The 23029-nt window shown below is 44.1% G+C and overlaps 2 protein-coding genes across 10 annotated transcripts in view; one reads left to right on the forward strand and one right to left on the reverse strand.

The window, feature by feature from the left end:
- NAA16 (N-alpha-acetyltransferase 16, NatA auxiliary subunit) overlaps positions 1-983 on the reverse strand; it is a 71717-nt gene extending 70734 nt beyond the window's left edge. For 6 of the 7 annotated variants that reach the window (XR_006166778.1, XR_006166775.1, XR_006166777.1 and 3 more), the window contains exon 1: positions 662-983. Coding sequence is in view for 3 of the 7 variants with exons in the window: in XM_042805932.1 (XP_042661866.1) it covers positions 662-715 (54 nt within the window). In the remaining 4 variants the exon portion in view is untranslated. The remainder of the gene's footprint in view (positions 1-661) is intronic. The other variant, XM_042805930.1, reaches the window with a different exon arrangement.
- Positions 473-22694, forward strand: MTRF1 (mitochondrial translation release factor 1). Of its 3 annotated transcripts, none has more exons than XM_042805933.1 (11): positions 473-585; positions 5622-5687; positions 9211-9669; positions 14417-14508; positions 15348-15429; positions 15658-15765; positions 15857-16029; positions 17786-17903; positions 19109-19245; positions 20938-21036; positions 22474-22694. In XM_042805933.1, exons 3-11 carry the CDS (start codon positions 9234-9236, stop codon positions 22594-22596), a joined length of 1368 nt encoding a protein of 455 aa, XP_042661867.1. In that variant the 5' UTR covers positions 473-585; positions 5622-5687; positions 9211-9233; the 3' UTR covers positions 22597-22694. The 3 variants fall into 3 exon arrangements, with proteins under 3 accessions (XP_042661867.1, XP_032849796.2, XP_042661868.1); XM_032993905.2 differs by lacking the exon at positions 473-585 and adding an exon at positions 1207-1295; XM_042805934.1 differs by lacking the exons at positions 473-585; positions 5622-5687 and adding an exon at positions 5998-6049.
- Positions 22695-23029: the final 335 nt, after the last annotated feature.

Here is a 23029-nt window from a genome sequence, read left to right on the forward strand (position 1 = left end):
TAACTGAAAACGAAGTACCTATGGAGCATCCCTGCTACGCCTGCCCGGTGCTTCCAAGCCTTCCCCCACCCTCCCGAGCGCAGCGACGGGGGCGGGAGGTGACCGAGGCGAGCAGCCCCTCGGCCAGACCCCCGGCCGAGGGCAGGCGGGGGAGGGATGACAGCTCCCTCCCCCCCCCTCCAAGCCGCCCTTTTTGGCCGTCTTGCGGCGGGAGGGACGGAGCCCCGCAGCCGGAGCTCGCCCCGGGGAGGGAAGGAGAACGGGCGGCCCCCGGGGGAGGCGGGCGGGTGGCTGGCGGGCTCCTTCCCGCCCTCGCCCGGTCGGGGGCGACACCGGCCCCTTCCCGCCCCCCCCCCCCCCCCCCCCCCACACGAGCGAGGGGGCTCGGCCGGCCTGATCGGCGGACCCCAGACAAAGGAAGGAAGCGAGGACGAAGCGGGACAAGGAGGAGGAGGAGGAGGCGGCGAGCCCCGGCTCCCCCCCCCCGGGCGAGCGCGGCCGCCGCGTCCCTTTCTGCTCCGCCCGGAGCCAACTCCCGGCAGCGGGCGAAGGAACCCGCGGGTCGGAGGGCACCGGAGGCAGGCGGTGAGCGAGGGGAAAGAGGAGGGAGAAGCGGCGGCGGAAGGGAGGGAGGGAGGGAAGAGCGGGGCCGGTGTCTCACCAGGATCCGCTTGAAGAGGTTGCTCTCCTTGGGCGGCAGCGGCACGGACGGCATGGTGCGGGCGGCCCCCGGGCAGGCACGGCTGGAGAGAGGGGAGGCTGGCGGGGGTGGGCAGCCCGGCAGAAGCGGCTGCCGTGAAGGAGGAAAGGGAAGGAAGGAGGGAGGGAAAGAAGGAAGGAAAGCCCCGAACTCCGCGGGGCGGCGGCGGCGGCGGCGACTCCTTTAACTCATTGGCCTGCGCCGCCCTCCCCGCCGGCTCCCCTCCGCCGCTGCGCGCGAGCGCGGCCCCTCTGCGCAGCTGCCGGCGAGGCCTCGCCGCCCGCCTGACGCTGCAAAATGGCAGCCGGGGTCCCCTCCGCGCAGGCGCGACGGCGCCCCCCTCTCTCCCTCACACACGGGTGTCGTGTCCGTCCCCCCCCCCCCCCCGCTCCCTCTCCCCCTCCCCCGGCTCCTTCTGCGTCGAGCCGGGTGTGAGGGGGGGGATCTTCCGCGGGGCTCCCCCCCGCGCGTCTCCTCTCCCCGCCTTGGCGTGAGGGGAGGTTTTGTTGTTTGTCCTGGTGTAGCTCTTCCCTCTCGACTGAGGGGAGTTACCTGCTGCGAGGGCGGGCGACCCTCTCTGCAACGCTCCGCGGGGGTGAGGAGGAGGAGGAGGAGGAGGAGGAGGAGGAGGAGGAGGAGGAAGGGGGTTCCCACCCGCGGGGGTTGCTAACAAATAATAACTCCCACTCGCCCCAAGGTCCCAGCCGCGGCTGTTCCCAAGGGAAAACCGGGGTGCGGAGCGTTTCGCAGCGTTGGGCCTCTCCCCGGCCGCGGCTGGGAGGGCCGAAAGTCTCATTTGTGTGCTCGCTGTCCTGCTTCTCTGCCCCTGGTAACCTAGTTTTAATGGCCGTCGTCCCAACAGCTCGCTTAAATTAGTATTTTGGAAAGCCTGGCTGCCTGAAAGCCTGGGAGGTACTGTTGGAAGGGAGCAAAGCCTCTGTAAACTGCAGAGCTTTTGAGAGGCTGCGTGCTTGCTGTGCCCTGGCTGGTATTTAAGGAAACAACAGCAAACTTAGCCATCAGACTTTCAGCAAGTGGGGATGACATCTATTGCATTAATGCATTTTTCGGCAGTTGGTTATGTAAAACTTCCCAGCACTATGGTGCATGCTTAGAACAGTAAGCATTTTTTCATGGATTGGCTCCTTCACCAAAGGAGGTTTGAGGTCTTTTGAAAATATTTTTTTCTTATTGTTATTCCCAGAAATCGTTCTTAAATGAATCTTTGCAAAAATAAATAAATAAAATACAACACACACACCCCCACCCCCACCCCCCCAAAAAAAAAAAAAGCAACAACAAAAAACAACCAGAAACACTAAACCCACATGGCCTGGGGCATTTACTGAGAAGGAAAACTGTTTAAAATGTCAAGGTTACAACCAATTAAAAAGACAGTTTTACAGGGAAGCAAATTAGGCATCTTCAATTAGAACCTATGTTTATGTAATTACCCTTTAAAAAAAATATATTTTGTTGCGTTTTAAAAGGATATTAATTTTGTAATAATATGGTTATACACCTACCGTCCCAGATGATGAACATGATAGATAGCCACAATAAAGCAAGTGTGTGGAACATACTATATAACTAGAGCCAGTTAGAAAAGCTGCATGTTTACCGTATTTTATTTGGTTATACATAAAGTAGGTGACTATGTGACTGACTGAGGATCCCAAGCAGCATGTCTTTGACTTGTCACAAGACTTGCTAAAGCTGATGGACATGATAGCTGCTTTATTTTCAGCCCCAAAAGAGGGAAGAAGAGAGTGGACAGTTTCTTGGAAGAGAATAACCGGATGGTGGCCTAACTCGGGGACTACTAATTAGAAAAAAGAAAATGTGGTAGGCTTATGAAGCCTCCTGAGATGAAAATAGCAAAGGTGATGAAAACATTAAAGAAGTACAGTGTATGCTTTCCTAGGTCTTCTTAGCTGAGTATCGGTTTATGGCCGCTGATTTTGTGGATGGCATTTGTTTTCAGCATTGTTTTGTTAATCTGCATAGATGTATGGTCTGTAATGTTTCTTTGTTGAAGGAATAACTTTATTGTGTTTATTTCTCACTTTTTTATTCTGGCATGCTTCTATTGATGTCAGTCACCTGGATATCTAATAACAGTATGTGTATTTTTCACACGCTGTACCAAATTCACCCTTCTTTCTGCTACATGGTGTAGTACTGCTGTATTCGGTGTCTGATTTTTTTCAAAGCAGGAGCACTGTTGACAGGAATGGGCAACTTGACTTTGCCCTGCTGCATCAATTTTGGAGCCTGTTGGTACCACAGCATGTATTCAACACTTTTTATAACAAGCTGAAGCCCTGACTTTATGAACCCTAGTTTTCCGTCTTAGCAAAAGGCACCTTATGCCTCTGGTTGGGTTGAGTGATAAACATATGCACCTCTGAGATGGTCAGGCAAATACTGTGCTAGGTGGACCTTTGGTCTGAAGCAGTAAGGCTGTTCTTGACAGCTAAAGGTCTCTGTTTCCTGCTAGTCCAAATATTGGAAAGAATGCTGTCTGAAAATACTCAAATTGCAAATAAGAGGCAGAGGTTCAATTTGCATTTAGGCATGTGTCTGTATTAAAAATCTGTGTTAAAAACACCAAGAAAAGGAAAGCAAGGAGGCAATAAAAGAAATGTCTGTAGACTAGCTGGGAGAGAATAAACAAAGAAACGAGGTAAACAAAGAAACGAGCTTTGGGGGGAGGCAGAGCTCTAGTTGAAAGTGAGGTTTGGGAGCACAGTCAAGAAAACTTCTTGTCATTTAATCCCACTGTGCTGGGCAAAACAAAGCTCTTTCTACAGGCTTTGTTAATAAACAGGACTGTATTCAAGACGCGTATGATTCTGTCGACAGTTTTTCCTTCAAACAGAAAGAATTCAGAAGTCCGTTGACAAACTATTTGGGTCAAAAGAGGGGAGCGATATTAAAGTGATATATACATTATAATAAGCTTGTGATTTTGCCGTGACTCTCACTTTACTCTGTGACCTGCCGACATCAGTTGGTATCTGTGGAAGTTGTGGCATGGTGCTCTCAGATCACTCAACCTGGTTAGGGCCCCCTGATCGGAAAAAGGGCCTCCCTGTGGGCATGGACCTGCCCTCAAGCCAAGCGCATTGTAAGGCCTGGAGCCTGTTTTGTCTGATGAGCCATTTCTTTGCCTCGGTTTCTAAAGCAGTTGGCAGTTTGGGATTGCCAGATCTTAAAGTACAGGACGGCCATGTCTATCCTGAAGCCCTGATGCCCAGCTGTATTGCTGCTGTCACTCTTCCCTTTCCCACCCGATGTCCCTGTGGGCTGCCGTGGTGGCTGAGGAGGGCAGTGCCACCCTGCCCCAAGCAACTGCCACCTCGTAACAACCCCTGGTCCTCACCCCTGCTCCATAGGCAGCTGCTTCAGCCACGCAGGTTTTAAGGCATCAGAGCAAACAGCAAGGGGGTGGAAGCACAGACAGCAATGGGATTTCCCATCCCTCATACTCAATTCCCATATTGCATTATAAAAGCATACTGTAAATATGAGGAAAGAGTGTATCTTGCATGTTTTGAATATGAGATGCATGGACTAGGGACTGTGGTTGACAGTATAACTGGCAACCCTGCTGACAGTACAGAGTCCAGCCCTTGTCCTGGCCAAGCAGTCCCTGCGTGGTCTGCTGCCTGGTGGGGAGGGCTGAGAGTTTGTGAGTCTCTATTTTCACACTTAAGTTAAAGAACTCACCACCAAGGCATAATAAAAACTGAATCATGATCACTTTTCATCAGAGGATTTAATGTAAGAACTGTTACAGGCTGGAGTAGAAGCTGATTTGATTTTCCTTGGCCTATCTTCTTCTTTCAAAATCAATTTTTGAGTGCATGGTCTGCTTACAGTTTTCATGTTCTCATTAGCTTCTCGGTTATCCTCCCATCTTCCACCTTCCCGAGATTTTTAAGTATCAGATTGCGTATTTAGAGTCCCAATGCAAGGATAATTTTATTATTTAATTTCACTGAGGTCTAAGTCATAGTGGAAGAAGAGTGAGGCGTGGTGGGGACGGCGTGTGGATGATGGCATCTCTCACAGCGCAGCACTGCAGGCTCCGGCCTGGGGAAGCGCCTCTGTGGTTTCAGGGTGCTGTTTGCTGTGGCCCTTTTGCAGGTTGGATCAGCTCTGGGGTGGGTCCCATTCTCTAGCAAGGCCTTATTAATCTGTCTGCCTTGCCTTCTGTCCCCTGGGGATGGAGCAGAGCCAGGATCTGCCCTCAGATCTAAACAAGTGCTTAGTTGTCATTCATGTGCTGATGAGGTTTGATCCAAATCCTCAACTGATTAGTCTCATTTTCAGTCTTTTGGAATATTTACCTCCCCAAGACCCAGTGATGTTATATGTGCCAAATACCAAATTTTTACCTTTTTATTTTTTTTTTAATTCTGTTGAACGATAGTATCTGGGAAGATGGCTTTTTGGGTGATTTTATGTATGAAAAAATAATGGTACTTAAGTCTTTTTAAAATGCAAGTATAATTAAGGAGGTAGTTGTACAATCTGTTTTATATTACCTATTAAAATGTGCATATACAGAGTATGTTTTTGAACATACCTTATTAGGAAGCTGCAGGGTATTAGCATGATGATAATCTGAACGGTAATATTGATACAGGGCCTAGATAGGAACAGGGGATGTAAGGGTTAATATGGGAATAGCAAGAAGGGGATGACAAGGGAAATAGTTGAGATAACAGTTCTGCTTAATGAATGTTTTTAGTATTTTGTAACTGGTGTTTATCTTTAGTAGCATAGTAATAATTCATTTTAAATACAATTGAATAGTGAGCTTTGACAAAAAGTGGAACTTAACATTGTTTTATGCAAACTTCTCTGAAATTAATCTTTTAATAACTGGATTTGAAACGACATTTATTTTCAGCCAATGTTTTGGGAAAATACATGGAAAAGTGTATGTAATACAACAGCTTGGAAGCTGGAAACAGAAGTGAGTATTCCCATTTGTTGTTACCCTTGCCATTTCTCCCAAATGTTGCTGAAGTCAGAGTGTGTTACCGTGCAGCTGTGAGGAAGATATTGAAAACTAAGACCTATTCTTAAGGTCCCTTACCCCATTTTTTATTCCGGGGCCCGGCGTTTCGCCACGTGAAGCCGAGCCTGCCTTTACCGATCGCGTTGCTCGAGCGATGCTCGGTGGCGGTAGCCCCGTGCCTCCCTGGGCTGGCCGTGCCGCGGCAGGCCGGCAGGCCGCGCGGGCCTGAGCTGAAGCACGCCGGGAGTTGTGTTTTTTGGCAGGCATGCTGGGACTGGGAGTTTTTCCGCTCTGCTTCCCGTCTGCCACGGCCTCGTGTTTCGAGGCAGGATCTGTCTGGCGGCGAGCGACGTGTGCCGGCGGACGGTGAGTGCCAGAGCTCCTCGATGGGTGCTGGGGAACGGAGCCCCCCGCACCCCTCGCGGCCGCACGACCTCTCGCTCCTGCCTGCTCCTGCCTGCTCCTGCCTGCTCCTGCCTGCTCTGCGGCCCTGCCTTCCCCGCCCACCCCTAACCCCTGCCGTGGGGTACAGGGGACCTCACGCGCGGCTTTCGGGGGTTCTGCTCAGGTGGCTGTGGTGGGAGGCAGAGTTGTATGAAAGGTGGCCTCGGAGGCACGGCCTTGAGCTGTTCCTGTTACAACATGCACGGAAATACACACTCCTTCCGTGTTCTTACATACTATTATGTGTCTGAATTTGGTTCCATGGACTTAATAGCATCTTTGATTGTTAGAAATTATCTTTAAAACCTCTTAAAGTGTTCACAATATTGATAAGTCTTTCCTGTCAGGAAATGATAATATTATTTCTTTTTGTTATTTTAATAAGACAATTACAGCTGTCACTTTTGCTTACTGGTTTTGATTTCTGATGTGCATGTGGTAATTTTGTCACATAAAGTTATTAAAATCTGGTTTGGAAAGCAGTTAATAGGTTATCTACTGCTCATAGCTCTGTAAAAGTTTTATGCGTGCTTATTTCTGCACAAATGTAACATGGCAACATCTCTTCTGAAAAGGAGATACCTTTTTTGTTTAAAATAGCAAAGTTATTTTGAAACTTCTGTCTTTGTTGAAAGTTTGAGTCATGTCATTACTTAGGGTTTTTAGGCATTTAAAACCAGTAATTTTATTTCTGAGAGCTTAGGCAGAACAAAACTACAACTCTGTTATTATTTGAGTATATTGCTTCTTAACTACACCAGTAAAAAATGAGTAAGGTGGTTATAATAAACATATTTAATTAATTAAAATAGAAGATAGCAATATTTTTAAAATGAGTTAATCATGGTTACCACTTGAACAAACGACAGTGGGCCATGCTGATCTGGAGCAATTCCTGTGTCATCATCAGAATTAGATCTTTTGGAACTGAGTCTACACACGCCCCTGAGCAACTAAGTCCAGGATTGTAGATGATGAGCCAGATTTGTGCCTTTTGCTGTGTTCCTGGTGAAGGGAACATAATCCCTCTGCTTACAGCTGTTTTTAGTCACTAGAGCCATCCACGAGCAGTATCGTTGGCTTTCTGTAAATTAAAGCAGACCTGAAGTTGCTGCTGGGGGTTCAGTAGCATCTGCTGGCTGTGGCATCTGGGGAAGGTACAGAAATAGAATAAAGGTCTTCCCTCCATCTGTAAGTAGTAAAACAGACATCCAGGCAAGCAAGACGTAGTACTTTTGGTTTTACTGCATATTGCTGTTTCTTCTTTGTGGACAAATGGATGAAAGTAAAGAGGTGAGGATAATGGATGCATTGAGTAGTTAGAATGTTATAGTAATTTGTTAATGTATGAAGATGCACAGAAGGTCTCGTCACTGATGAGTAAAAAATAACTGTGTCAGAAAAGTGTATGTTTCAAGGAGATCCTGTTGCAAAAGTTTCACGCTCTCCTTTTCTCTGAATCCACTTTTTTTGTAAAAAGCAGTAGATATGGGATTGTGGCACTGGCAGAAATACTAAAGAGTGCTTCTTTACTTGTTAAACCTTTTCTGTGTGAGTAGTCCTAGAATACAAATGATTTCAATCTATTCCTCTCGGTAGACCCTTGCACTCCAGTATAAATTTTTAGAGCATAATAAGAATTCATAACATAGTTTGCAATGTTGATGATATAAAATGAAGAGGAAAAGATCTTTCCTAGAGCAACAGTGATGCTAAGGGGAGCCTGTGTCCAGCAAAACTGTGGGCCAAGCATGGGGTCCTCAGCTGGACTGAGGCCCTGGGAAGGGACGACTTCGACCTTGAAAGGATTCCAATCTACCCCTGAGAGAGCAAACAAGAACAAGAGGAGCTGCAAGATGAGCAAGCTTATCGACCACAGTAAGAAAGCATAACAACTCTGAACCAATAAGAAAAGAGACACATCAGAAGAACTGATAACCCCGTATTTGGAACTAGTTTTAGGTGGATAGAGATACTAGAAAGCTTGGGAGCCTGAACTTTTGAACTTTTCATCTTATTACGCTTGCGTGATGAGCTTATGCATATTAACTTCTCCACCCTGCCAAGAGCCAGGGTTCATTTCCATGAACGTGATGTATGAACACATACATGAAGGGGCGTGTCGGTAGGCAGTCCGGAAAGTCTGTACTCCCTGTAGTAAAAGTAAAGGAACAAAGGAGGCGAGCAATAAAGGTTTTTAGGCTTTTGGCTTTTTGTCTTAACTTGTCTTAAAGAAGAATCTGTCTTGTAGTTTTGTCCGTCTTGACCTTAGTTTTGTCTGTCTTGACCATAGTTTTGTCCATCTCGAGCGTGACAGCCAAGTGTCTCAGAAAAATACAGGAGTTACATTTCAGAGTAATTCTTACTCAGGTTTTGAGTGGAAAATATTTAAGTCATATGTGAATGTATTATGGGAAGTAGTAGTACACGGGACATAAAGCACTGCTGCCATGTTTTACATAGTACATATATGGGTGAGTAATTTCTTGCAAGTGTATTGTACTCCCATTGATGAGTCTGTTGCGAGGGCAACTCAATGTTACTAATGTTCTCCTGCCAAAGTGATATCCTGTTATGGTAGTGGGTATAATTTTGCACATAATTCTGGACATTTCAGGCATTCTCTACGTAGAATTCTGTACCTCTAGTATAGATTTTTCTTCTCTCAGCAATGTTTTGCTTTTGCCAGTAAGGCATGAAATGGTGGGATTTTTCCACTGAGACATATGGGAAAATGAAGCTGTTGTCTGTAAAGCCACACCTACAGTACCTTTTCCGCAGCATAAATAAACCGAGGAGGTGAGGGAAGAGACCTTTTCCAACCCTCAGTCAGTACAACGGTGCTCATGAGAGTTTCTAGTTTAAACCAGGACTCAAACTGCCATGACAGTTGCATTTGTATTGGTGTAATCAAGAATAGGATTTGGGCTTGATACAGCTCTTGTGTGTGATTTTGGTTTTGTTTTTTTTAACAGAATGCTTGCTTTTTCTAAAGAATAACACTGGTCCATGTATTGTCTACTTTTAATTTCAGGTAGTGGGAAAATAAGAAACAAAATGAAACCTTTCCAAAGTGTCTGTCTTCTCAAGAGCCTGCTTGCCAATTGCTACTGTCACGGTCAACTTCACAGCTGTCTTCTCCATCCTGTTGCAAAGAAGATAGGTTGTGTGGTGGGACTGCACAACTCTGGAATTTGGAGGCCAAAATCTTTACTGGACACAGCTAGATTCACTCTGTCTTTTAACAGTTGGCATAGAAAAAAACATCAGGATATTCAAGCACTGTGGAAGCATGAGACTGTGCAGAAGTATCTGGAGACTCTGAGCAAGGAATACCAGCAGGTTAGTCATCTGTTAAATGCTGATGCAATAAACAACTTTGAGCAAAATACCCTGAGGAGAAGATGGGCTGATCTGTCCCCCATTGCAGCTGCATTTCAAGAAGTCAGAGAGGCTGAAAGAGAAGTTCAGGAGTTAGAAGCTATGTGCAGAGGTAAGGAGAACACATCTACTTACTTGTTTCAAAATAGTAGCTTTGCTTGCGATAAACTTAATTACCCAGCCTTTGAGGAATGCTTTTAAGTAAGTTAAGCCAGACCTGGAACAATCTCTGGTCCTGCCTGCTCCTGGGACCCTGTGTGCTGCTCAGGCTTTCTGCATCCAGCGACATCCTTCCATTTTTCATCTCACCTGACTTCAGTCTGAGATCTTAATACATACAACTTGGGAGAGTAGGGAACATCTGTAATCTCAGGGCTATCCACCTAGCAGAAATAGTTTGGAAATGTTTGGTTTACGGTTGTTTTATGATAGAACTCAGTGCAGTGTGAACTGAAGGAAAAAAATTTAGGGAGCCTAGTACATTTCATAGGTGAGGACTTCACCCATGCTATTTAAAAGGGAATTCCATCTAGCCAGTTGTCGTGGTTTGAGCCTGGTCAGCAGCCCAACACCACACAGCTGCTCACTCCTCCCTTCTCTTCCAGTGATGAGAAGGGACAGATGAGCCAGGCTTGGTATTCAAGATAAGACCGGGAGGGGCAGATCACCCATTATGGTCACGGGCAAAAGGCAGACTCATTAGGGGAAGAAAAAAAGAACATACATTTATTATAGACACTAACAACACTTAACAGAGTAAGACAGTGAGAAGCATTCCCACATCTTGAGAACACCTTCCCCCCACCCCTCCCTCCTTCCCGGGCTCAGCTCTGCTCCCGATATCTCTACCTCCTCCCCCAGTGGCGCAGGGGCAGGGAATGGGGGGTGCAGTCAGCGCTGCCACTTCCTTCATCTTCAGTGGGGGGAGCTTCTGGAACTTGTTCCCCCTGCTCCATCGTGGTTCCCCTCTCACAGGAGACAGTCCTCCACAAACTTTCTCCAACGTGAGTCCCTCCCACGGGCCACAGCGTTTCCTTACACTGCTCTGGTACGGGTCACCAACTTTCTCCGACTGGATTCCCTCCCACGGCTGCAGCCCTTCCCAAGCTGCTCCGGCGTGGGACACCCCCGCATGCTGCAATCCTCCCAGCGCTGAATTACAACAGCAGGGTCTACCTTTTCCCACAAGACCCCGGCCTTCTTCGGGCATAGCACCTTGATCTTCCAGATGAAACACCTCACAGGCCATAAATCAGTGTCTGCTCCACCGTAGACCTCCATGGGTGGCAGAGGGGGCCGCCCTGCCGTCTCACCACAGGATACAGGGGGGTCTCTGCTCCGGCACACCTCCCCCCTCCTTTCTTCCTTCATTCCTCCACTGACCTCGGTGTTCACACACGTGGCAACTCCTCCTCACCAGTCCCACTGCCCATCACCACGTCCCTTCTTAAATACGTTATCGCAGAGGCGCAGCCGATTGGCTCAATTTTGGTGCAGAGGTGGAGCTGACTTGGAGCCAGGGGATCTTCGAGAAGCTTCTCACAGGAGGCTTACAGGGTTCTCAAACCCAGGACACCAGTTCACTGGTCCTTACCAAGCAAATTACATGAACTTTCATTAGGCTCTGAATTGTCAACTTCCAATTTAAATGGCAAAAGCTAATACTTCTTTGAAAATATTTGAGGAGTCCTTCAAGGAATAAAAATTGATGGTTGTCTGAGAAACAGCTGGTTTTCAATACTCCACTACAGTAGAAGATGGGGTAAAAAATAATTAAAAATTGTTACTATTTTTGATGCTGTTCAGGAATAAGTAATAAATACGTGGGCAATAAAAGAATTTACAAAATAACTGGGTGACATTTTGAGAAAAACACATTGTTAGAAGTGTGAGGAGGTGCACACAGTAGGAAAGAAAAAATGTCACCCATTCTACATTGATAGGTGTTAAGCCAAGAGAGGGAGACATTGGCCTAGAGAGAATGGGGCTTACATTAAAGAAGTGAAGCAAGGGAGAAGCAGAGGACAGGAGAAATGGGTAGCTGGCAGTGTAAATGGAAGATGAGGAAAATTCATGGTGCTTTTCAGAGAGAGAACCAAGGAGTGTTGACAAAACAGTAAAAGCGATACTGAAATTAAGCTGGTAAAAAAGTAACTTGTTTAGAAAGGTAGGAAACATTTGTGTTCTTTAGTGTTAGAAATAAGTAGGTGTTTGTACCTTTGGAAAAAATTGTGGTTATTGAAAATGTTTTAATCTCCAATCCTTTCAAGTTCTCTTCTCTGAAGAAAGGAAAAGGAGTGAAGGTGAGGAGGGACAAAAATTTAACACTGAAAAAGAAATGTTATTGGAAGAATTAGGAAGTATTAAGAAAACACTGGAAAATTTATACTTTAACTTAAAAAGGCTATTTTTAGATCAAGTAAATACAACAAAGAATTTTTCTAATTCCATAGATTATGGTGTGGAAGAATGGAGTTGTAGATGAAAGAAGGCAAAAGAAGATAATGAAAGAAAATTACAGCCAAGAAGTTAATTAAACGAGGCCAAATTATTCCATCTATACTGTTTATTGCATGGCTAAGTTACAACACAGTTGTTCAATTTGACTGCTCTTTCTTTTCTGTTTAGCTTCCTAACTGACCCTCTTCTCTGTAGTACCTGAATTCCTCACAGCTGCTATAGGATTTTATATTTGCAACACTCAGTGAAGCAGAAAAATATTATTTCTCAGTTTGCCACTGGTAATGTGAGTCACAGGGTAGATTAAGTGAATTCTTAAAGGTCAGGTTTGCAGGGAGTTAGAAATGGGACACCAATGTTATGAGCCTTAAGCTTGTTGGTCACCACCAGACCATTCATTCTTCTCTGCTGACAGTAATTAATTTGATACTGTTTATCTAACTAATCAATAATGAGGGGGTTTGGACCATCTAGAAGCCTTTGACTCAGTACCAGCTCTGGGTTGGAGTTATGACGTATTGGTAGGGAAATTTATACAGTTCTTGCCTTATGTACACAGGATGCCAGGTTCAAGTGTTGATCTGACATCTTTCATTCACGGAAAAAAACCTTCGGCGCATAAATTTAAAACTGTGATGCAGAGGATCTGCTGCTGTCCTTGCCCGTTACACAAAGCTGATTCAACATCAGCCCGCTGGGTTCTTAAGACTCGCTGCTGAGGCCGCCAGTAAATGTGTGTGTGTGGTAGCTGCTGTGAACGGGAGCCAGGCTCCGGGTGCCCGGCGGTGCGGAGCCCGCGGTCCTTGCGCCTGCCTTTGAGATACCAGATTCCTGCTGCAGAATCCCGAGCTCAGGCGATTGATTGGTCATGCAAGGCGAGGAGATGCATTCCGCTCTTGCGTGTCTGGTTTTATGGTGCTCCTGAAGTAAACCTATGCTTTCCATGCTGGCCACAAGGCATAAGATTTCTCCTCCTCTTCGTTGCTTTCTTCCCTCACTCTCGCTCCCAGCTGTTCAAAGCTGTCTACCCCATTTCCCCCATTTGTGCTGGTAATTGTCCAGTTTTAAATTAAATCTAGTTCAACTTGGCGTGGTAAAATACATGCATTTCTTTAACCAGGACCAGACGTGTTTTTTAATTTCGGTATGTTGCATTGGTTTACTTTCTGATGGCATGAGTGGCAGAGCCACTCCTCAGCTGGTAGAACAGTGGGAAGAAAGATGAAAAGGAGAGGGTGCTCCCTATTTTGGCAATGACAGGTTTTCCGCTTGACTCCCAACTGTCTTCCAAGTTGCTACTTGGTATATAATCAAATGCTAACTGATCAGAATCTTTAATTATTGTAAACTGGAGCTTCCATAGCAGAAAAGGTTTGAAATTTCTGCTAACTTTACCTGAGAATGTTTCCTACTATGGTAGTAAGCTCTAAAATGTGGGAAGGGGCAATCTAATTACAGAATCATCAAATAATTTAGTTTGAAGAGGACCTCTGAAGGTCATTTTGGTCTGATGTCCTGCTCAAAGCAGGACCGGTTAGAGCAAGTTTCCCAGGGCCTTGTCCAGTTCAGTTTGGAATATATCCAAGAATAGAGATCCTACAGCCTCTCTGGTTGCCTGTTCCAGCGTCTGACCACCCTTAGAGTGAAAGTGGTTCTCTTAATACCTAATCAGAATTTCCCATATTCCAGTTTATGTCTCCTTTTATTGTGATGTACAGAGTCTGTCTCCATCTTTTCGATGTCTGTCTGTTAGGCAGTTGTACACAACACTAAAACCTCCCCTACCCCTGCTTTTCTTAAGGCTGCACAAACACAGTTCTCTCAGCCTATTCTCATACGTCCTTTGCTCCAGCCCGTGACCATCCTGGTGGTTCTCAACTAGATTCACTCCAGTATTTCTGTGTCTTCCTTGTACTGGGGAGTTCAAAACTGGACACGGTGTTCCAGATTGTGGTCTCGTGTGCTGAAGAGAGGGGAAGGGAATCTCTGTAAACAAAGGTAAAGAGTCCAAGTGAGGTCGCCCAGGCACGTTTCTGACGTATTTTGTCAAATCCGTTTGTGGATTTACCTCTGGACTGTCAATCCGTGTGACATAACCATCAGAATAACTGAGAGTAACTGTCAGGTGGGACTGGCATCTACTGGATGCTGACTTTGAACCATAAGGTAGAGATCGAAAGGTAAGATATTCACTACTCCTTCCAGCACACCTGAAAAATACAATCATTTAGTTAGCAATATGCATCCTGGCTTGGGCTGCTCTTATTTGTTATTTCATGCTGTCAAAATGCAATTGCAAGCTTTTATGTGCTGTGATGCATGTCTCTGGACAGCTGTATTACAATTTGCTCTAAGCTAGGTGAGATTGGCTAACATCTATTCCTGTTGTTGGAATTTAGAACTAGGCAGCAGAGATGAGAAACAACTTCTAGAGCTTGCCTTAGAAGAGAAGGAAGGCCTGGATAAAAAAATCAACATGTTGTGCAGAAAGGTGAGCCTGAGGTAAAATTGTACAGCTTTGTAAATAAAGATGTCAGAAAAATGTTTCTTTGTTATCTTACCAATAGACCCTGATGCTTGTGTTTAATGAAACAGAAGTCCAGCTTCTGTATTCTGCCTGAAAAGAAGTGGCAACATTAGTTATTAGTAAGCTTCTTACCGACAATTGTGTCTCAGAAGCTTATTATTTTAGTCATTTTTGCTTGCCTGCTTGTCTGTTTGCAGATGCTGAAGGGGATTAAAAAAGCAGTGAGTCTGTGCTATTGAGACCTGACATGACATCCTAGTAACTGTTTGTGGCAGCAGAGCATGCATTCTTGAAAGATTTCTGACTGGAACTTGCAGTCTTTTCCTTTCTCTTCAGCTGACAGCACCCCATGAGTGGGGAAATTAATGATAAGCAGAGAAGCTGAAATGATTCAGTGAAGAGCTCTGTGTTTGGGCTTATTTCTGTGTTCAGATTGATATAATACGAAATGGAACATTCTGAAAAAGAAGATGAATGTAAAGATTGGCTGGGTTATAGCTAATAAACTTTGTGTTCGTAGGTAGTTGGGGCTGGAGCAGGTGACCTGCCACCTGACTTTGCAGGATCGAATTTTCAGCTAGCTTTCCTGGGGATGCAGCAGCGTATCCCGTTGCCACATTGACTGCACTGAGTTGCAATGCCCATTGGACAGTTTTTAGTCCTTTACGAGTTTGCCAAAAGAAATCAGTGGTTGTGTGCGCTTAAACTGTGGCAATTCTGAAGGCTGGTTGTAAATTTAAGAGAAGATACAGAGTCATGAAGGAGATAATGACAATTTTTTTTTTTTCTTTTTCCCTTTTCAGCTTTTCCAGCTTCTACTGCCAAAAGAAAAATATGATAGAAGTCATGTCATATTAGAAGTGACAGCTGGCAGAACAACTGGAGGTCAGCAAGGTCCCCACAGAAAAGATTATTTCAAACCTCCTTCCGACTTTATTAAACCTGTTATGGATTATGCCTAATGCCTTTTTATACTTTAATGGCATAAAATAATACTTTCTAAAGAAGAGTATTAATCTGTCTAATGACTGAGGTTAGAGTTGCAGCTAAACCTGAAAAATGGTGGCTGCCATTTTGTGACCTATTTATGTTGTAGCACGTTTATATTTTTAGGAGACATCTGCCAGCAGTTCACAAAGGAAATGTTTGAGATGTACCAGAACTATGCAGACTATAAACGCTGGACCTTTGACATTGTGAACTATATGCCAGCTGAGATAGGTACAGTAGTTCTTCAGACACTACAGCAAGTGAATGCAATTAAAACTAGTGTTTCTGTGCTATATTTGTCACACATTATTTGTCTCCCTAGGTGGGTTGCATCATGCCGCTGCTCATATTTCGGGAGATGATGCCTACAGGCATCTGAAATATGAAGGAGGGACTCATCGAGTCCAGCGAATCCCTGAGACGGGCCTGTCATCCAGAATGCAGCGTATTCACACTGGGACAATGTCAGTTATTGTCCTCCCTCAGCCAGAGGAGGTAAAGTAACTGTTAATCAGGGTGGTAAAGCAGCCTATCCCTGCTCACCCATTTTGGCATTGGAGTAGGTGTTATTTAAAACCACGTTACTGTTACTGTTTGGGGATTTTATTGATACCCAAGTACTCTGTGCAGGTCGCAGCAAGTTTAACCACGAGTTCTCTGACTCTGAAAGGTGATAGTCCTTGCTCTGTGCTTTACGTGTTTAAATGGGTCGCCGGAAGCAACTTTGCAGAGATTTGCTATTGCCTGAAATGGCATGTAAATCAATGATCATTTCAGTGAGTATTCCAGCCCCAACATTCACAAAGTTGATTGCTATGAGTAAGTGTCGTGGTTTAACCACAGGCAGCAGCTAAGCACCACGCAGCCACTCGCTCACTGCTCCCCCAACCCGGTGGGAAAAGCTGAGAGAATTGGAAAAGAAGGAACACTCGTGGGTTAAGATAAGAACAGTTTCATAACTAAAGTAAAATATAACAATAATAGTAGTGAAAAGGAATATAACAACAAGAGAGAGAAATAGAACCCAAGGAAAGACAAGTGATGCACAGTGCAATTGCTCACCACCTGCTGACCAATGCCTGAGCAGTGATCTGCCGCCCCGGCCGACTCCCCCCAGTTTATACACCGGGCATGACATTCTGTGGCACGGAATATCCCTTTGGCTAGCTCGGGTCAGCTGTGCTGGCCGTGCCCCCTCCCAGCTTCTGGTGCACCTCCTTGCTGGCAGAGCATGGGAAGCTGAAAAATCCTTGACTTGGGATAAGTGGGATGTAGCAACAACTAAAACATCAATGTGTTACCAACGTTATTCTCACACGAAATCCCAAACCCAACCCTGTACCCGCTGATAGGAAGAAAATTAACTCCATCCCAGCTGAAACGAGGACACTAAGCCAATTTAAAATTACATCATGTATTAAGGTGGGGAATATATCCAAGAAGATATTCAGTGTTGCATAGTAATGTGATTCTGCAGGTCCTTTTGGTTTTTTTTTTGATATCATTTAAATTATTGATGTCCTTCTCTGCTAAATCAAGGACAGACTGCTTTGAATTTGAATTAATGTGTTGGCTAGTCTGTCTGAGATCTCACTGATAGCAACAGTTCTCACTTAAACCAGCAATGTATACACAAAATACACAAAAACAGACCCTGTAGGCTTTCCCTGCATATTCGCCTGCTTCCTTGTAATGCTTTCTTTGCAACACTGGTCAGATCTGACTGTTCCTTTCCCACCCGCTGAGCTCAAACTGTGGCCCAGGTCATCATGGACTCCTATTTTCTATGCTGCAATCCTTGCTTGGATCTGGATACACCCATTTTTTTCTCAGTTAGATGTTTTTAAGCACTGTTGCAAGGATCATTCAGGCTTGACTCATGAACAAGATTCTTGCACTGTTTTTTAGAAGTAGTTTTTGATTATTTGCTTAGTTATTAGTCTGTCTGCCAAAGCTAATGGTTTTACAAAATGTTTTCTTTTTTGTTGTTGGACACGCACACATACCTTGTTTTGTGAAGGACCTGGAGTGAGAGTTTGAAAAAATAAGTGTGATATTTAAAGCATCACTTGCTTTTCAGAGAGACTTGACACTGCATTTTTAAAAAGTATAATAATTATAGCTGTTACTCAGGAACATTTGTAAAGGAACAATTTTTTGAGAAGTGTTTTTTTTTTTTTTTACACTGAGTATCATTGACATTCATATATTTATAGAATGAGGAGGAAGTAGTAATTTTCTTTGATTCTAGGTTGATGTTAAAGTGGATCCCAAAGATTTGCGTATAGATACGTTCAGGGCCAAAGGAGCAGGAGGGCAACATGTTAACAAAACTGATAGTGCTGTGAGAATTGTACACCTCCCCACAGGTAAGTCTGGCTCTATTTTGTACTTCTAATCCCCCTAAATCTGTGTCCTGAAGAGGAAGCTTGTGATCCTGCAAGTTGTCTCTTAGAGTAAGTCTGCAGGGTTGAGCCTTACACCAAAAAAAGGAGTGGCCCCTTCTGGTTCTGCCCCTCTTCTAGCAAGGTGACGTGCGAGAGAAGGGGGTACATCCCAGTGGCACAATGCTCAGCGAGTTGCTGTTAAGCCAGTTTTGTCCCCAGGGGTGGTGTTTAACGAACACGCTGTCTCTGAAGGATGAAAGAACAGATGGAGAGTGACAGGGATGGGATGAAAGATGTGAATAATTTGTGCTGGTTGCTCTGTACCTTCATGAATAATGGCCATTGGCAACCAAGGGTGCAGTTTGCCTAGCTGGAACCTGTGTAGTATGTGACTGGGAAAGGAGGCCTGAAGATTTTCATTCGGTGGGAGATAATGCTATCAGATGTTGAATAGGAAGGCAAATGTATACTGATGGGAAGATAGTGTAAAAAAAGATAGTGTATAGGACCACTCTGTCAGGATTCGCTTCTACTGAAATTCAGTGGGCTTCCATCTGCCCAGATGCAGAATCGCTTTAGGCACAGGAAATTCCAGTAGTGACCTGAAAACAATGGTTTCCTATATGCCTTTTTGTTTCAGAAATCAAATGAGAAGCAAAAATAAGTACTAAATTTCTTCTGAAGACCTTTATTACACTTTATTTCATTATTCATAATTAAGTTTAAAACTTGCCAGTATTGTTTAGACACTGTTCTCTGCTAGATTAATGAATTTTCTAGTCTCCAAGAGCTTAGTCTAGAGACTAAGACTTTGACAGCTTGTGTTACACTGTTTTAAACATGTTTCTGTAGACTGTGCAAATTAAATTCTTAACATGTGATAGCTAATTGGACTGAACCTGTTTTCTGGAGGCAATGCCGGAAACTTGTTTGCTTCATGAAATTTTAAAATATCCCTGACTCTTCTGTGGCACTGAACAAAGCCCCTGGTGCAGCCGTGAAAAGTTTAAAAACATACTAATGGTTCTGGCCAGTGTTAAAATGACTTTTTATCCTACAGCAGAAAGGCCCTACAAACCAGCACTCTAGAACGTTTCATTTGCCTAATGTGTTAGAATTAATTTAGCTTGTTTGTTCTTTGTTATAACGGGGTTTTGATCTGAGCTCTCTCGAATCCCTCTGTGAAGGACTAACAGTTGAGTGCCAGCAGGAGCGATCACAGCAGATGAACAAGGAAATCGCTCTGCGGACACTGAGAGCAAAGCTGTACCAGCAGGTCACTGAGAAACAGCTAAGTCAAGAGCAGAGTGCCAGAAAACTGCAGGTGGGAACGTGTGATTGCTGAAGGTTGGAGAGGGTGTTACGCTGTAGATTTGCTGCTGATCATTTTGGGTGAGGGTGACAGAGCAAGTGAGTGTGTCTGTCTAACCTCGTGTGCTTACAAAAGAGAATTCTGTATTTTAAAATGGTAGGTCTGATTTTTACTTATCTATCTCAGTTCAGTGCTATTGTAGACTTCTCAGGCAGTGAAAAAGAGATATCAACTGTAGCTGGAAAGAAAAGTTAAAAGACTAGCTGGAATTATCTAAAAAGCAACACTCAGCATCAGGTACCGAATCACCTTGTGAAGGCCGGAGTTACACAAGTAGAGCATCAGTAAAAAGCTATTTTCCATGAAAACTAGGATCAAAAGTTCTCGAAGTTGTATTTTAACCTGCTTCTAAACCAGAGTATTTGGTAAGACCATAGAGAGCTTTTGAAAGAAACGACTATATAGACAATCCTGCCACTACACAGTCAGGTGGCAGTTCATTTGATATGGTTTAGGTAACCTTTTAAGGAAGAAACAGCTTCTATAAAAGGGTTACCTCAAATTATGCTGCAAAGTGTGCTTTTCTCTTGAAATGTTCTATCATTCTTTTCTCATTCTATGAGTATATTCCCATTTATGGTGCGAACGTCAACAGTGATTGACAGGAATAAAAATACTTCTGAATTACAGAATTACTCAGTACTCCAAAGTTCCCAGCTTAGCTCTTTAAACACTAATTTTAGGTTGTATTTAAGTGTGTTGTTCCTGCAGATTATTAACCCAGCCATTGTAAGCAGTGAGCCATTTATCTTTTGTTATTAATTTCAGCTTGAGAGCCTTCAAAGCTACATAAAGGACTTAGGTGTACATTTATATGAATACTACAGAAAATCAGGCAAAAGTAAATTACCTTTCCTAATGTTTAAGAATTTATTCAATTAATTCCTTATTTTGAAATATACATGTTGGGTGCAGATGAAATTTTCAAAAAAATGCCATCGAAGCAGACACCTTAAGCAGTTTTTAGCACTTAATTCTCCATTTTAGTAGAGCAGTTAACCACACAGCAATGCTGCATTTAGTTTTCTGTTTTAAAACTTTCAGAGTTGCGTGCACTCTTGCACTGTACCACTAGAGGACTACTCTTCATATTCTTAATTTACTCCTCTTTCAGTGCTTGTTTCCGACAGCCAAACGTTACTGGAAATGGTTTGCCACACGTCGACTGTGCTGCTTCTGTTATTAACAGTGACTACTTTCATTATTTTTTGTGGGAGCTACAACCCCCCCAAAAAGAAAACTATCTTACAGTTTTGACCTAAGGACTTGTATAGACATAGCATCTCTTGCCTTACATGACTTTTGAGAGTTGGATAGTTCGTCGAGCTATAGAGCTGGAACAGAAATGTACTGGAGGATGTAAAAACTTGATCTGTGATACAAAATCACAAATAATAAAGTTTAGTAATGCCACAATATTTAAAGAAAGCCGTACAGTAAGCCAGTGACTACTAGGTTTGTACTTGGAACAGGCTGATCCATTAAATGTTTTAATTAGTCCATTATAAAAATAAATACATTAGATTTATTACTGGATCCATTAAAGTTTATTATTATTAGGTATGCTGGTTTAGAGTGGTATTTAGTTTTTTATTTTTTTTGAACACAATACAATAGAATTTGTTTTTTGCTGCTTCACTACAGTTGGGAACAAGAGCCCAGTCAGAGAGAATCCGTACTTATAACTTCACCCAGGACAGAGTCACTGACCACAGGATCTCCTATGATGCACGTAATATCAAGGTAACGGTTGCTGAGGAAGTTTTTAATGTTAGATACTTTTGTGTACCGTAAGAAGAAAAAATTAACTTAGTGTAAACAATTTAATATATATGAGAAAATCAGATAACCAGTTGTGCTCTGACAGAACATTGTAGATTTAGAAAGCTTAGACTTTCTTTCCTGCCCTGTTGTAGAGTAGTGGTAAAGGGGATTGGCACAGGGTGTAACTCACTGGCCTACTTCTCTGCATGTTTTTCCCCTACTATATGAGTGCAGAATGATCAAGCATGTAGTCCTCAGTGAACTCCGTGAGTCCCTTGGCCAAACCAGGCAAGGGACTTTTGATTAGTACATCCAAAAGAAAAACCTGACGTGAAGGACTTTTTTTTTTTTTGGTTTGGTTTTGGTTCTGGTTTTGTTTTTGTGGGTTTTTTTTGTTTTGTTTTGTTTTTTTTTTTTTGTTTGTTTGTTTGTTTTTTGTTTTTTCTGTTTTTGTTTAGCCATTCTTTCCTCCTTCTGATGTCGGAGTGAAGAAAGAGAAGAACTTTTATGTTTGCTTTGCAGGCCACAGTTAAAAGAAACTGAAACCAAATGCTTTCATTTTAAGATTACCTGAGGTCTTCATTCTGAGTAAATCTCTACATATGGCTTGAATTTATTTTTTTTTTTTTTACAGGGAAACAAATACCTAATAATGCATTTTTGCGTATTACACTTACAAAAATGTTTTGAATTTTAGGACATGGTTTAGGGTGACCCTTCAATATTTTGCCTTAGGTATCTAGTTCACTGTAAGTGCTGTCGCATAAGGAGCAACGCTTTTTGCACCGTACCCACGGGTGTCCTGGGTAACTTCAGAGAGACCAGGGCATGGTGAACATGGAGTGGTTCATATTTAATACAGCGGGGAATGTATACACCAATACAGTGGAGGAGGAGAGTGGGAGGAAGTTCCACAGTGGCATAAATACAATTCTTTAGTCGAGCTTTTCCATTCCTTAGCATTGGGAACTTGTTGCTTTTCTTGGGTGAAACTGGAACCGTAAACTGCCTCGCAGAAGTCAGCTGAGGTTTGCTTGCGAAGCAAACGAGTTCTTGGCACGAACAACGGGGCCTCGCGTTAGGTTCTTCAATCCTTGGCTGTTCTTGCTAGGGGGGTTTTCACGTGAACGCGTGACTTGTCACAGGGAAGCGTGGCAGGGAGGCACCAGTAGCTCCTTTTGTTGCTGCCAGAATCAGTGCGCCTTTCACGGGCAGGCGGCCGACGTCCCGCCGCCGCGCCACGCCGCGCCCCGCCGCTTTCCCACGGGGGAGCCGCGAAGATGAGCCAGCGGATGCACCGGGATCAGACGCCAGGCAAAGTGCGTTCCAGGAGCTCCTCCTCTGAGTAGGCAGCGTCTCAGAATGGCACTGAGGTACAGCCCGTAACGCTTTTGTCTGGTTTTGTTTTTTCCGTAGGAAATTCTAAGTGGGAAAGAAGCACTGGATAAGCTAATCAGCAAACTCCTGGAGTTCGCAGAGATGGAGGCCGTCACCGAATATCTAGAAAATTTGCAGGTTTCAGAAGGAGGAGGCTGCTGAAGGCCTGGTGTAGAGTTAAAGCAGAAATGTTGTGTTCGGTAGCAAAATAAAACAGATGCATTTGTTAGACTGATTAAAACCTATGCCTCTGTTTTTCAGCGTGTGATACTACTCGTGTTTACATTTTGGTGCAAATGGGTTGAATTTATTACAGCAGCCCTAGCAGAAAAGAACAAGCTTGGAGTACCGTGTGCTCAGTAGGTACCTCCTGTCTTGGCAGGGTGGCTTTGTTAAGCCAGTCCTTCTCTTGACCATATTGCAGCCTGGAAGATACAGAATTGTGGTGATGGAGCAGAAGAAATACTGCACAACGCACGTTTTTTTTGGGGGGGGGGGATGGTAGATGTCCCTCTCCAGGTGAAAGAACCTAAATAGTATAAAATCTGGCTTCATGGATCCTACTTATTTTTATGCACTGACTGGGTCAACTTCC

This window comes from Tyto alba, unplaced genomic scaffold (genome assembly GCF_018691265.1).
Source record: "Tyto alba isolate M040663 unplaced genomic scaffold, T.alba_DEE_v4.0 Super-Scaffold_45, whole genome shotgun sequence".
NCBI classification, from domain to species: domain Eukaryota; kingdom Metazoa; phylum Chordata; class Aves; order Strigiformes; family Tytonidae; genus Tyto; species Tyto alba.